Source organism: Eretmochelys imbricata, chromosome 13, assembly GCF_965152235.1.
Source record: "Eretmochelys imbricata isolate rEreImb1 chromosome 13, rEreImb1.hap1, whole genome shotgun sequence".
In the NCBI taxonomy this organism is placed as follows: Eukaryota; Metazoa; Chordata; order Testudines; family Cheloniidae; genus Eretmochelys; species Eretmochelys imbricata.
Genome location: NC_135584.1, coordinates 4,809,813 through 4,825,791, shown reverse-complemented (window position 1 = coordinate 4,825,791; position 15,979 = coordinate 4,809,813). Strand labels below are relative to the sequence as shown.

Below are 15,979 nucleotides of genomic sequence, written 5' to 3'. Positions count from 1 at the left end.
CAATTTCCAGGAGCTGCCCTACGCCCTAGGTGCTAAAAGTTCGCCTCCCCTTTACAGCCCCGAGGGGGATGTGGCAGCTTTATCTAACCATCCGCGCTCCTTTGTCTGGGCCCGTCTTGCTGCTCGGAGTCAGGCTTGTCCAGGGCATCTTCCACCTGCTGTCCCCATCTCTGCATCTCACCCTGGCTGACCATCCTTAAGACAAGTCACCCCTCTGTAACAATACTTCCCTCCCTCTCAGCGTGTTGAGAAGCTAAAGGAATGTTTGTAAAGTGCTTTGAAATCCTCAGATGAAAGGTCCCTGTAAGTGCCGATGAAGTGAGCTGTAGCTCAGGAAAGCTCATGCTCAAATAAATTGGTTAGTCTCTAAGGTGCCACAAGTCCTCCTGTTCTTTTTGAGCATTATTTAGGACTCCACACAAGCCCAGGGGGCAAACACTGTTCTTTCAAAAGACTTTGATCCAGAGTCTAGATCAGACCTCCCTAATGCAGCAGCCTAATCATTGACTTCAGGCAAGGAAGGAACAAGACCTCTGGGCTAAATCCTGACACATACTGAGCACTAGCAAATCCCATGGTCCTGAGCGCCTGCCCGCATGTGACCCTCCATGCCTAGATTTTCTGTGGTCTTGCTCTAGGTGGAATGAAACACCAATTTTCCTGTCTGATTGTCAGGGCCTTTGAAATATTATACATACAGATACATTAAACAAAGGGCCTGTCACTCAAACCCAGCACAGGCAACTCATCCTGGTAGTGCCTGTCTCCACTTGGTGTGCCCACGTACTCGCCTTCTAGTTCTGGCCTGGTGGGAAATCTTCCAAAATTTGCAGCTAAATCAACCTTTGGGCCGGATGGCGCTCATTTCAGCGAGCACTCACTTACAGGCACAGTCCTGTTCCCTTTTGTCGTCATTCCTTGCATTTCACCTGGCTCCTAGCTTTAATTTTCAAACCAAAACCAGGAATTCAGTGCAGGAAACAGAATAAAGCAGGTGCAGTTTGTTTTCTTTCCTCTCTTCTTTCTTCCCCCTCAGATGAAATAGCAGGAAAAGGCATCGACCTGATGCCTCTTAATGTAAATTAATTTTAAAAGAACAAAATAATATTTACAATGTAAATATTCAATGAGAGAGCTTTAAAGGAATGGAAGCTTTAATGGAATATTGAGATTAGCATAAACCAAGGCGCTGATATACACTTAATGGGCCAAATGTGTCCATGGTGTAACTTCATTGACAATAGAAATGAATTGGTTCATTGGTGTCAAGCCTTCCCTTTAACGGCGTGTAATTTCACTGAAGCCAATGGGGATCTCTGGATACAGCGGAGGGTAGAATATGGCCCATATGTTGCACTGAAGCTTGGACTGGGGGTGGGAAGGCCATGTCATAATTTGGAGGCTTAGTGATCCAATGTGCTATGAACCACTCTTCTCAGGGGAACCACGTCACTCACGCCCTAGTGCCCAGGAATTTTTCCCAGAAAGCCGAGTAGAATTCTCCATCCTTTACAGCATTTTAAGATCAGCTGAAGGGGAAAAGTAAAATAACATGAAGGCCAATTTATTTTGTGGTTCACATGGTGAAGGTGTCGAAGGCCAGGCATGACCTCTGGGACCCATTCCATGAGTGAATAATGTGATTTATTCACCCAGTCCTCAGAAGCCCCAGAAGAACCTTGATTGTTTTTTCTTTCCCCGCTGCAAGCAATGAAGGAAATGCAATGGGCCTCTAGTTAATCAGAACCACAAATCCATCTTCTTGATTGCAGGCCAGTTTCTTGCACCATTAGGTGCTAAATGTCTCTTTCCCATGGGGAAGTTGGAAATGCAGCAAAATGACAAACCGTTTTTATTCGTCATAAAGCACACTTCTCTAAGGCATTGTATGAAGCTTAGCATTTCTGTTACTGGGTATAATCTATTGTAGGTACTTATGTGACCCCCATCTCCATAGTATCTGTGCACATCACAATCTTTACTCCTCACAGCACCCAATGAGATGAAAGTGCTATTATCGCCATCTTACAGATGGCGAACTGAGACGCCAAGAGACTAAGTGATTTGCTCAGAGTCCTAGAGGATGTTGTGGCTAAGTAGGAACTGATCCCAGGTTTCCCACAGCCTAGCCTAGCACGCTGACCACTGGACCATCCTTCTTCTCTGAGGAAGTTCAAGATTTTGGGGCCAAGATTTCCCAGAATGGTGTGTGAAAGAGACATTTGTGCACTCCTAACTTGCACACGCACGTATCACTTCACACAGCTGCAGTAACGGAGCACACAAAGTAGATGCAAAAGCTGTACCCTTGTGTTTTGTATGAGTTTGAATTATTTGCTTTGGGCTTTTTTTTTTTAAATAAGAGACTCTGAAATAAATTTATGGCCCCATATTTAGGCCTCCTATTGACATTTGTCCCAGGCTGTAAACCCCCGTGAAGTCTGGCATGGTTCAGAAGGACTGGCAATTGAGAGGGAGAAAAGGTGCATCAAAGGGCCTATCTCTGGAGGTGAAGGGAAGATTGGAATAGCAGGAGTGTCACAGGTCAAGACTGAGGTGCACTGGGTATGGAATAGCAGGGCTGCAGTACGTGTAAGACTTATATGCCTTTCCCCAGGTATTAGCTCTTCCTTTTCATGAACAGCAAAATCACTCACAAATTTTAAATGGAGCTTATTTCCCTGAGGCAAAATTCACCTCTCTGACTTGTGTGCTGATGTTCTGCTTTTCTAGATCTGCATAGGGAGAGCTGATCCCTACAGAGATCTGCCATTTTTATTTTGCACTTAACAGGCCCCTATTCCCATAGTATCTGAGTGCCTCTAATCTTTCAAGTATTTATCCTCACAACAGACCTGTGAGGTCAGGCAGATAAGGCCACTTTATAGCTGGGGACCTGAGGCTAAATGATTTGACCAAGGTCACATAGGAAATCTGTGGCATAGCAGGGAACTGAACCTGGGACTCTCCGAATATGTCTACACTGCAATAAAACACTTGTAGCTGGCCTGTGTCAGCTGACTGGGCGTCAGCTGTGGGGCTATAAAATTGCTGTGCAGACATTGAGGCCCCGGCTGGATCTTGGGCTCTGGGACCCTCTCCCTCCGCAGGGCTCCAGAGGCCGGGGGCTAGCCCACACCTGGATGTCTACATGCAACTTTATAGCCGAGCTCTGCAAGCCTGAGTCCCCTGACATGGGCCAGCCGCAGGTGTTTTATTGCACTGTGGACATATCCTTAGGTCCTAGGCTAGTGGTCTTACCACTGGGCAATCTTCCTCTTTGCCAGGTGATGGGAATCTTGCTCCTAATTTGTATGCTTTAGATATGAATTTGGCTGCTTGAAATTTCTCTCGCAAGGGTGGTTGGTAACATCTGCAAGTGGGTTGGCAAAACTGTCATATCAAGTCTGTTCCAAGCAAATTTACAGCAGCAGGTAGCGATCAAACTGCATCGACTCAAAACACGAGGCACTCCCTTCCCTGAGACACTGCCACTGTCTGTCTGTCTCATTCAGTGCTTTCAGGTCCTGGACTGAACAGTGGGATCTATTGTGGAGGACTCAGAAATCATACATTTCCCTCTCCTTTCCTACCCAGTAGTAACTGGTGTTGCATGAGCTCAGGTAACATCCATTTTTCATCAACACGTAGCTAGTGTTAAAAGTGACTTGGGGGGGGGGGGGAATTGAAGCTGCTGTATATTTTGAATGAGTTGAGTGAACTCCATCTTCCTGTGCTGTTCCAAATGGCAGCTCCCAACCTTCTCCTAGCCAGACTCTCGCCCATTCTGAACCCAACCCAGATGCATGCACGGTGAAGAAGCTCCCTAGGCTGTGAATGTATATGCAATGCCTATGTTCCTATCACCCGTCACAGAAAGCAACAGCTGCTATAGGTTTCCATGCAGCAGGTTAGCCTTGTTCAGTCTCTCTGGCCTTTCCAGCATTAGGGGAGAGGCACTGAAATAAATCAAAGGGCAACGAGAGAAAACTAGGAAGCAGTGGGAGATCAGCCAGTGTTTTTCTGTTCAGAGCACACATGCTAACCTGTTAGTTCTTTGTCCCCAGACTTCACCTATCTTCTAGGAAGATTTAGAACAGGCTTATCTCCAGTCACTGCTGGTGGAGGCTGAAATGCTAGAGGGATGGAATGAACCAGGTTAATAAAAAAATAACCCTTTTTCTTCCTGGTTCAACGCTGCTATTAATCACATCAGCTTGGCCTGGTAAGGAAAACGCAGCAAGAGGATACAAGAACCAGTGCTATCTAGAAATTCAGTGAAACCTACTCTAAAGGAGGGAGTGTTGTCTAGTGATTAGATTGGGGGGGCCAGGTCAGTACTGGAATTCAGGACTCCTGGATAGAGCTGGATGAATTTTTTTTGGAGAATAGTAAATTTGCTGAAAAAGGCATTTTTCAGGTCACCAAAACTATTCATGAATTTGGATCAAATTTGACAAATAGTTTCATGCAGGGAAAAAAATGTGAAGTGGTTTTTTTTTTTTAATTTGTCAAAAGTTCATTTTGAAATGAAACCTTTTGACTTTTCTTTTCAAAACGTTTCATTTTGACGTTTTTGTTTCAAAACAGCATCAAAACATAGCGAAAGAAAGAAAGAAAGAAAGAAAGAAAGAAAGAAAGAAAGAAAGAAAGAAAGAAAGAAAGAAAGAAAGACTCAGAAATGATCTGAAACCAAAACTTCACTTTGGGTTAAACGAAACATTTTGTTCAATCTGAAACGAATTTTTTCAGATTTTTTGGTTCAGCCCCAAACCAAGACATCAGTTATTTGCTCACTGCTGCTGCTGCGTTTTGCTCCTAGCGGGTTAAGAGGGGTGAGTTCTATCCCCTAGAGCAGAAGACTGAAAGTCAGGAGTCCAGGGTTCTAGTCCCACCTCTGCTCCTGAAGTGCTGTGAGGCCTGAGGAAAATTACATAATCTTCCTGCTTCAGCTTCCCTCTTTGTATTTAGCTCCCAAAGGTGTTGCAATATTTAATTAATGTGAGTCAAGTGTTTTGCAGTCTTGGGCTGGAAGTCGCTCTAGAAGTGCTAAGTATTATTATGATTACAAAAAGACAATAAATCAAAGAGAATAATTTACAAGGTTTTTTACTGCCGCGTTTCATTGTAGGCAAATAATTGGTTGACGGACCCCAGCAGAGATGTTTTGAAATGGCAAGACCTCCATAAAGCGAGGAGAGATCCCCTGCTCCAAGGCGAGTGGCAGCAAAGGAACAGATCAGGAGTATGATTTTTCTAGGAAAGGAAGCATGGTGGGAAACAGGTAGGCTTGGAAGAAGCATCGACTTTCCATAGCTGAAGCCCAATAGCATTTTAAGATGAGGAAGGCAGGACAGTGAGATTGTATAGGAAGAATAGACCAGGTGAGGTAAGTGTAAACTACGTGTGGGTAAGTGGAGATGCATAGGAGGCAGGAACTCCTGAGCTGTCACTCCATCTCTGACATGACCTCCCTCTGTCTATGGCCTTGGACACCATTTTATCTGTGAAGTGAAGCTAGTGATATTTGCCTGCCTTACCAGGGTGAGGGGTCTGGGGGAGGATCCTGAGTATGTAGGAGGCCCTCAAAGCAGGGAGTGTGGCCAGGCTGCAGGAGGTCCATACAGGGCAGCCGCCCCCATATGTGAGTGAAGAACTTGGGCTCTCTGACTGCTGTGGAGTTGGCTGTGGGCAGAGGGATTTGGGGTAAGAATGGGAGCAGCACAGGTGTAGCAAGTGATCTGGCCTCGATGTGCAGGAGCACAGGGGACATGGGTGTCCCATGGCACTGGGTTGGTGGAGGAGAAAGGTTACATCCCTCTGAACCCAGCTGAAGTCCCCTGGCTGAGGCTCCCTGGCTGTGTCTACACTACCGACTTCTGCTGGCATAGCTGTGTCGCTCAGGGATGTGAAAAGACATGACACGTTCCCCCTTCCCCCCCGCCCCCGCAGACCGGCAGAAACCCCTCATGTAGACGCAGTTATACTGGCAAAGCTCTGCTTCCAAGCTTGTTTCACTTGGGGATAGGAGGATGGAATTAGCTATACCAGTAAAAGCATAGCTTGGCCAGTACCACTGGGTCCACACTAGGAGCACTTTGCCGTTGCAGTATGCCAGTCACCCCATCCCGGCAAAGCACACCGAGTGTAGACACAGCCGCAGGCTCTGCCCACGGGTCCAAGACTTGACCTGGTGCTTTGGGGATGAGAAAGAGATGTGCTGGGTCATCAGGGAGACGGGATAAGCTCTGTTAATACAGGCGAGGGAGGCAGAAAGCTGAGAAGATTAACGTCTCCTACCTTTTTCTCTCTCTGTGTTTCATACATGCCTGCTAAGTAAAGAAGCCAAAGTCTTGCAAGCAGTGAGTAAAAATGATGACTAATACTTCCCATTTCTGTAGCACCTTCCATCCCAGCATCTCACACTGCCCAATTCGGACGAGCCCTTGCTCAGAGCTAGGAGGGGGAAATGCCCTTTTGCTCTTTGCACACCTGGACACTCCTAGTATTCCCGTGAGTGCAAGGACTGCTCCAGTTTAGTGGCGGGACCGAGGGTGCATTGCTACAGTGCTCGGCTCCTGGAGGCATTGTGTTGCACTGAGAAGGTCTCCCTCTGGGATGGTGAAGCTCTACGCTGATCCCCACCATAGATGCTGGAACTAAGGGTGCTGGGGGGGGCTGCTGCACCCCCTGGCTTGAAGTGGTTTCTGTCATATACAGGGTTTACAGTTTGGTTCAGTGGCTCCAAGCACCCCCACTGTACAAACTGTTCCAACCTCCCTGCTTTCCGCCCACCCCGGGCTCCATGGTGTCAGCACGCGGCAGCCCAAACCAGTGAGGCCGCACCACTAGAGCTGGGCAGAGCACAGAGATTCCGTCTCCAGGAGGATTTTGCAATTTCAGAATTCGATTTCATTCTGATTTGGAACGAAACCTACACATGTTTAAATTCTCCATGGAAGCCAAATTGCCCAAAGAGCTGTTTGTGTGTGGATCTCTTTAGAAACTGGAAATTGAGGCATTTTGAAAGGAAAAATTGAAATGTGGATTATGTCAAAATGGGACATAATCAAACTCACCTCCTCCCCTTTTGTTTGCCTCTGAATTAAATGTTGGTGAAATCCATATGATTTAGCAAAGCCTTCGATTCGGGGGGGCTGCGTTTTTCTCATGGAAAACTGTTCCAGCCCAGCGTTCCTGATTCAGCTCTACACAACACCCCCGGGGAGTCAAATGAAGAGCGGAACATGGGGAAACGGAGGCCCAGAGATGCTAAGTGACTTCCCCAGGAGCATTCAGCAAGTCTGGGATTGAGCCAGGAACAGAACTTGGGTCTCCTGTAGATTAGCTGAGGCTTTCCTAATTCTCAGATGAGTTCCGCTTTGCACGGGCAGTTGATGACCACTGAACTGTGACATGCAGGATTGCCACAGGCCCTTACCCTTAATTTTATTTGTTGATTTGGGTTTCTACTGGCAGCTTTGTCTCCAGTGTTGAGCTGCTGAATAGTGCTCCGAACAAGGCTCCTTCCCCTCTTGGAGAACACTTTCACCTCCAGGTATTCAAGCCCGTTGAAATCTCCACTTGACACAGGATTAGAAGGGGCAAGCGGAGGAAATGACAGGCAGATACTTAGGTCTAGTGCTAGCGGGTTAAGCCCTTTTCAAAGTAGTTTACATTCTGCTCTTCTGTGTCACTCCTGGCCATGTAAATGAAGGAGCTTAGCGAGAGGGCTGGGGGTTGTGGGATAGAAGACGGGATAATCTAAGGACAATGACGTGGGGGGAGGGGAGCTTTGGCTGGGCTGTCAGCAGAAGAGTGCTGGGTATAAAGAATGCCAGGGTCTTAATCCTCCTCTCTGCATTGCTGATTGGCTGGGTCGCTGCCCAGCACGCAGAACAAGCAGAGGGTACCGAGTGCTGCATATTGGCAGGAGGGCTGAAGCGCTGATCAGCAGGAGTCGGTCAGGTATGGCAGAGGGCTGAGGGCAGAAGGGACGCAGCTGCGCTCAGGACAGCTCGTCCTGAGCACTCGCCCAGCGCTGGCTCGCTCCCATTCATCCAGCCTCTTCTGAGGCTGCAGCCAGGGTGACCATCCCTCTCCCACGGCGCCGACATACAGAGCCGTTGTGGTGCACCTCGGGAAGGCTGGGTCTGGTGAACCTGAGGTGCAAGGGCCCAGTTCCCTGTTGGTGTAAACGGCTGGTGCTCCATTGAAGTCAGTGGAGCTCTGCTGACTTGCACCGGCAGGGAGATGTGTCTGAGAACAGGAAGGGATGGGGTCATGCCTCTTTGTGTTTGCAAAGATGCCTCTGCCCACCTCCGTACAAACACTGGCTCTGGAGAGGGGGGCCCAGGGGCAGCCAAAGCAAAGGGAGTTATAGTCAGTGCAGAAGGAGACAAAGGCCTGGCTGATTTTTGAATTCCTTCCTTTAGGGTCATCGTAGGAGGAAACCAGCTGATGCTTTTGGTTTTGTGGCTCTGCTAGCGAGCATTCATCTGTGCGTAATTATTACTGTATTTACTGTAGTGTATGAGAGGCATGGATCAGGGCGACACTGGGCTTGGCCTCAGTACTTGACTATGCAAAGACAGGAAATCTCTTCCATCGCCACCACTGTGTCCCGGTACAGTCAGGGGCTCAAAGGAAAAGCTAGGGATGGCTTAGCTGCTGGACCCTTCTATGGCTTGCTGATCTGCTTGTACCTTGAACCCTCTTGCTCTAGAAAGAATGGACTCCGGCCCTTGCTAAGCGATACCTTGACTTCTGCTTCTGTGCTGCAGAACTAAGTGCTGTTGAGTAACCAGAGAGTTGAAACCTGAGGGCTGGTTGGGAGAAGGGAGCAGAAGGTTTCTAAAGAACTGCCTCCGAGCTCTGGGATAATATAACTGGAGCATAAACCCATCGGAGTGCTCGGTATGCTGCCTTTATTTGGAGCTCTTTCATTTTTTGCCTTTCTCGCATCTGCTCCCTGCTCTCTGACACCATTGACTCGTCTCAGACCAAGTTTGAATACAGCTACCTGAGCTCCTGTGAGAGCCTCAGATACTGGGGGGACGGATGCAGAATAATGACCTTTGGAAACAGGCCCCTGTCTTTCAGCTTCTGGCCAGGACCAGGAGTTCTTTAACATAGCAGGACCCCTGCTCCCCTGTGTACCCCTTCTGTACTACATGCCGCATAAATGCAAGTATTTGGGAAGGCGGATGCTAGTCCTTCTGCGGTGAATCTGAAGCCAGCTTCTCCCTACACACCCAATTTTATATATGTAAATAACACACACATTGCGGGTATGTATGTGAATGGCATTACACGGTACATGAACTAAACTGGAGGGTTCCTGCAGTAGAGCTGTCTATCTTCAACAGCCTCAGGGTAACAGCAGGACCAGCTGCTAGCTAATAATGGGCTCTTCAATTTAGCAGGGAAAGGTCTAACACAATCCAATGCCTGGAAGTTGAAGCTAGACAAATTCAGACTGGAAATGAGGCGTACATTTTTAATGGTGAGAGTAATTAACTACGGGAGCAATATACCGAGGGTCCTGGTGGATTCTCCATCACTGACGGTTTTTAAATGGAGATTGGATGTTTATCTAGGAATTATTTGGGGGAAGTTCTCTGGCCTGTGTTATACAGGAGGTCAGACCTGATGGTCAGCATGATCCCTTCTGCCCTTGGAATCTATGAATTACGGGCCCATCAGCAAAGGAAGTAAACAGCCAAACATGGCATGGTGTGGAAATAGAATCTACTATCCCCCTAATGAGGGCGCGTAAAGACAAATGATACTAGACCGAGCATTCCATCTGTGGGTGCATCACGTCTATTATATAATTCTTTCGCTTTTAAAAGGGGAAAACCCCCAAACTCTTGTCAATTGGCTCTTGGGTTTCTGAGTGCAGCTGGTAACCTCTATCACCCTGGCTTGGAATGTTCAGCCACCAGCCGGGCTTTAACTTCTGTGACAGCCATCTTATAATGCTTAATAACCTGTGGATGAGGTCAGCAGTTACCTTTCAGCTCTTCTTTAAGAAAAGGTCCCCTCCTGTCTGTGATGTCAAAGTCACATTACACGGCACTGGCATCAGAATGGTGAAATAGCCCTTTACTTCTGAACCTCTGCACTTCTTCAGAACAGCCCTGTGAGCTTCTCATTGTTCCCAGTTACTGATTCCTTTTGGTATTTACCTGTGACTGGCTTCTCCAGCAGACCCCTCTTTGCAGTGGGGTGGCCTCTGTTGCTAGGCCCTTGCACGGATCTGACTTAGCTCTCTCTAAGTACCGGCATGGCCTCTGAGCACCAGGTTTCGCTATGCAGTTGCATTTCCATGGAAGACTCAGCTCCATTTGTTATATTCAAAGAAGAAGTAATCACAAGAGAATTGCTGCAGTGGTTTACCAAGCAATAATCTCATATCAAGGGCTCTGGTGCCAGGTGCTCTCATGACCCTGGGCGTCATCAGAACCTTCATGGCATATAGAGAGCAGATATATTTAGCAAGCCCATTCTTAGATCAGGCCAGTTTCCCATTCCGTTTTCCCTTATTCCCTTAGCTGGTTTATGTCGTAATTAATTGACGAGGGCTTTTCTCTATTTCTGAAAATTAATGAAGGGAGGACATTCCCTTTCAGAGACCCATGGTCCTTTTGAGCTGTTGGGTCATTTAGTTCCTCCCTTGGGGACCAGTGTAATATTGCTTTCCACAGTGTGTTCCCTAAAGGTTCCTTAAGTCAGATTAAAATGTCTCAGGCGATGGCATTTCCACCTCGTCCCTTGGGAGACCGTTCCACAGCCTAATCGCTCTCACTCTTAGGAAATGTTTGATATTTCTCTCTCAAATTTCCATTGCTGAATGTGATCCCATTGCTCCCAGTACTACTCCTTGGATAGGTTTAGTTCTGTACAACGTATCATTTGAGTGAGGGGCATTTTCTTAGATTTCCGTTTCCTGTTGCACAAGGGTTGATTTTTCTTTTCAAGTGAGGGCTCTCCCCTAGAGATCCCAACTATAGACATTAGCGCCCAATAGTGATGGTTTTTCTTTAAACCTTTAATTCCTACAGTGCATCAGGTATCCTTAGAAAGAGGCTTCTCTGTGTGTGGCTTCAGATTGTTCGTTGTAGTCTAAACAGCGAGATCTTAGTCCCTGCTTTGTGGGATCCACGTGGCTTATGCCAAGCCTCCCACCTTTCATCTAGAATAGATGAGCTTGTGTCTCTTGTACTGATACTTTATTCTTACAGAAGGATTCATTTTCTTTCCCCCCAAAGGAAAATGTTACATTTTAATTGGAACAAACGGAATAGCCCAAGCTTCTGAGCAACCAAACGGTCAATATCGAATGAGCACAATTACTTTTCTTTCTCACCATGGTCGTGCCTGGGCAGATGTGGGCAAGCTCGCACACCTACATGTGGTTATTCACCCACACACCCTTGTGTACATGTGTAAATGTGCAAATACACCCTTGTGTGCATGTACTCGTGTTCCCAGTGCATGCACACACACGCACACACATATGCTGGATGTGAATTCACATTTGCGTGTATCTGTTCAAAGTTCACATGTGTGCGTGTGCTCAGAGCTGTGTAAGTGATCACACATTCACAGACACACGGGCATTTCTGTACACGCTCTGATTGGTGTCTCGTAAGGATTTGGAAGAGGAAATGGGCAGGATCTGCTGGGCTTCATTATAATCTCAAGAAATCTCCTTTACCCCTGAATTGTCTGGGGATAGGAGGGCGTGGATGGAATTTTATCAAAGATCTCCAGGGGATGGATTGACCACTCCATAACACCAGTCTCACTCTAGGGAGGCAATGGGCCAGATACTCAGCTCTCATAAACTGGCAAACTGTAGCATTGTTGAAGTCAGTGGAACGACCCCAATTTACAGCATTTGAGGACCCGGCCCAGTGGATTCACACTGGCATAAAACTGGTGTAGCGAATTGGTGAATCAGATCCTGTGTGTCTCGCTGGCTGGAATATTGGTGTCAAAGCAAGATTCGCGGGTGCTAGCACTGTGTGGGCAAATGTCTCGGGCAGCTCTGTTCATTTCATCAGAGCAAGCTGGCATAAGAAATTGTCGTTGCGGGCTGTTCACGTCTCTTTGAAAAGAAAACAGGAGAATGGTGAGGGCAGGAAGACATTTAAACAGCATTCAGGGTATGACCCAGCCTGGGAATGGGTCATTGCTATCCCCAGAGTCTCCTGGTGTTGTTAACAAGAGCACGGGTTAGGGGCTGAGCCAAGAAGAAGAGTAATGTTTGTCACTTCTCTAGCGCCATCGGCCAAGAATTTCAAAGTGCCTCAGTTGAGGAATCACCTCACTGACTGCTGAAATGCAGCCACCTCAGAGGTCGCATGGACGCTGAAATGTTGCACAACAGCTTAGGGCAGGGAGCACAAAAGGATCCTGTAGTCACTTGAAATTGCAGTCGGGGGAGGTGTTTCAGGGAAGTAGAATATAAAAATCCGTGTTGGCATTTGGCCAAAGGATCGTGCTTTATGTCCCTACTCCTAACAACCAGTGCCAAGGGATCACGAGAGGCCATGCGGCGTCACTCAGGCCCATGGCTTTAACCTCATCCTGAAGGCTGTGCCTTTGCAGTTTGTATCGTGACCTTCGGCTATGATAATCTCTATGCTTCAGGCAAATCCACCATGCACCCAGAGTCGGGGTACGTACAGCCCCATGCATGAGCACCCTCAGACGATACATCCCTAAAGCCTGTGCCCAGGTACCCAGAGCCAGCGCACTCTCAGACCGCACCTGCCATTCCTTCAGGTCAAGGGGCTTCAGCCTGCTGCTCACAGCCTTTCGCTGGCTCACCAGTGATGAGAAGCTTGAGACCTCCCATCGTAGCCAAAATCTCTGCACAGGTTCCTCCATCAGGTGTTTTCCTTTGAAGGAAAACTGGGCTGGGCTGTAGGAAGGGAGGGGCTGTGGGGACTGGCATCAAGTGGTTGGGGTCCGGGGGGAGGGAAGGGGGGTTCGCAGCAGGACTGGGGTAGTGCCGGGAATGCCCACAGCGCAGACCCACTGTTACTCAGGTCGCAGAATCTGTTGCCATGGTAACAGCAGCCATCTGAGCAGACAGGATGGTTTCACAGGCGCGAGGTGGCAAGAGGCAGCTCCCCCGTCACTCGCGAGCCTCCATCGAGCCAGACAACACAGGCTCGTCCTGCTCTACCCACCAGGCCCCCAGCCCTCCTCAAGTCCGGCTCTGGGAACGGTCATAGCACTGAGCATTGGATCCTGGGTTACACAGACCCTGTCTGGCAGTTTCGGGAGCAGAGGTGTACGGCTGTTGGACACCCCCCCCCCCCCCCGACACCCTCCTCTTTCCGTCCTCCTATTTTTACTTTCTGCCCCTCTGAACTGGAGCGTGGTTTCCACGGCTCACGAGCCCAGCACGCAGCCCCTGGGATGTTGCCTCCTCAGCATTTTTGGTGCTGAAATGCCCCTGGAAAAGGCGCCAGGATTGCCCAGCAATGGTCCGAGACACTGCACCTGCCCCGCTCCGAGCCCTGGCATGTGGGCTTCTCACTGCAGAGCTCTCGGGCATTTCTTCATGGTAAGGTACGTCTTTGCCGGCAGTGCCCGGACTGGAGAAGTGTTCGGGGAGCCATACGGCAAAAAGGCACTCGGTCCCCTCCCCCCACACAGGAGAGGGGCAGGCCTGGCCAGCCTAAAGCTCAAGCCACAGCCGGAGGGTCCTGTGCACACTCAGAGCTCCCCACTGCACCTCCCCCAGGACTGGCAAGGGAAGCAGCTCTTTGTTCAACCTCCTCTTTGCACCTCCCATCACAGTATGGAGCCCCACGGACCAGAAGGCCAGTGCCAGGAGTTTAAGGCCCTGTCGCCTCTAAAGGGTTAACGGGTCCTAGCGGGTCACATGGCTGCTTGAGGCAAACTCCCCTCCAATAAGCCTTCATTTGCTGGGACACTAAATGTAATTGTATTGCCTGTGTGGGGCGGTTTCAGGCCCAGGGGACCCACTTAGCCAGCCCTAGGCTGCGGGGGAGGGGGGGCTCTATGTCAAAGCCTCCAGAATCAGCGCCAATGCAGCACCTGTGTCCACACCAAGCGCAGCTGAGTGAGGGGCTTAGCATCCCACATGCCAGTGGGAGACGAGCTCCAGAGCCAGCCCATTTCCTAACAGAACTGGGATTTGCGGTCGGAGCTCCTGCAGCCCGGGTGCGTGGGTCCTCGTCAGCGGCTGTGGCCCCATAGGGTGTCATTGTGCATTTAAGTACCTGCGACCAGCCAAAGCTGGTCACTGAGAACTGGGGCTGATTTCCTGCTCCTTCAGAAGACATGGGATTGCTGACATGCTGCAGCTGCTCCCTGGGCAGCCCACAGACAAGCTTCCTTCCTTTAGAATGGCCTCACCTGCTTCTTATTGGAAAATACCCCCTGTCCTCCCAGCAAGCCCTTCTCCTGGCCGCAAGCGCTGCCATAGCAACAGCCCTCTCCTGCATGGTTGCTCAATGGAGTTTTGCATCTGTGATGTGTAGAACAGACTTCTGCCACGTCAGCTAAGAGCAGGTAGCAGTAGTAGGCTGTTGTCCTCTAGTGGACCAGCCACCAGAGGGGAAGGCAACACAGGCTTTGCCAATGTGGTGCACTTCCCCATCCTTCCCAGATCCTTCGGCCTCAGGGGCAGAGAAGAAGACTGGAGGATGTGAACTCAGTCCTGTCTCTTGAGCAGCAGCGCATAGTGCAATCTGGGCAGCTGTGGGAGGACGCTGGTGCATGGGGTATGTTTGTTGTCTTTCTGATATAATCGTTCTCCTCCCCAGCCGCAGCCGCGCACTTCAGCTTCTGCCGGAACCTCCTGGAGCACACGGTGTCGGCCGAAAACCTCAACTACCGTCTGCAGCGGAACACGGGCAGCAGCCTCACCTGGCACGACGGGCGGAGTCAGAGGTCAGCAGGAGGCAGGACCGTCAAGCTCCTACAGCAGCCGGGAACCGAAGGCTCACAGGTACCCACCTATCAGGAGTGTACGTTCCTCGCCTCTTATGGGACGCTAGCCATGTCTATGTGCACTGCTGAATGGCCCTTTGTGTTAGAGGGGGCCATTCCAGCATATTTCCAGCATGCTGTCCCCCTAACCCCCACCCTCTGGCAGTGCATGAGGTGTCAGAGTCATAGGCTCTGGCTTGCTCTGATCTCCGACCTCACGCTCCTTTTGACTGCCTAGCAGGGAAAGAGAAGGCCTGTTCTCCCAGACTGGTCCTGTAATGTGGTGAGAACCCTCCAAACTGACTGATTTTAAGGGGAGTGTCTCTCCCGCGGAGCTCAGAACCTCGCAAGAGCAGGCTCTTGGTTTTGCTTTACGTTCTCATGATGACTTCATAACCTGCAGAATTTAAGAGATGATTACTGAAAGGAGATTTTAAAAAAACCCACCTTGTGGAAGGAGTAGGGGTGGGGAGTGGAACTTGCCTCCCCTTTCCCCCGCAAGCATTGTTAATTCTCTTTTTTTGCAGGGCTTTGAAGCTGAAAAGAGAAGAGGTACTTTGATTAGTCAGGCTGCACCTGCCACTGGAGTTCAGTGGCACGTGGGTGCATCAGCAGAGTGCATGCTGGTGTCCTGCACTGAGCAGACGTGGTGACCTGGAGTGAGCATGGGCTCTCTGTTGTACAGACCGTGCTGCAGCGTCCCCTTTGGGTATGTCCATAGTGCAATTGGAGGTGTGATTGCCGCTCCGGTAGACATACCCGCCCTAGCTTCAGTCTAAGTGGGATGGATACAATAGCCGTGAAGACACAGCCACCCAAGCTAGGAATGCAAGTATGTCCCCAGGGTTCCAGGCCGGCTTGGACGGCCTGAGCTGCCATGTCTTCGCTGCTATTAGTACCCGTGCTAACTAGATTAAAAGTAGTGCAGGAGAGAGCTGCAATCACACACCTCCAACTGCAGTCTAGACTGGCCCTAAAGCCTGCTTTGTGCACGGCATTC

At 49.4% G+C, this 15,979-nt stretch overlaps 1 protein-coding gene across 1 annotated transcript in view; it reads left to right on the top strand.

The window, feature by feature from the left end:
* Window positions 1-15,979, top strand: part of SAMD10 (sterile alpha motif domain containing 10) — a 35,643-nt gene that overhangs the window by 831 nt on the left and 18,833 nt on the right. Inside the window, exons 2-3 of the mRNA XM_077832483.1 lie at window positions 3,652-3,654; window positions 14,820-14,998. Coding sequence (XP_077688609.1) covers window positions 3,652-3,654; window positions 14,820-14,998 — 182 coding nt within the window. The remainder of the gene's footprint in view (window positions 1-3,651; window positions 3,655-14,819; window positions 14,999-15,979) is intronic.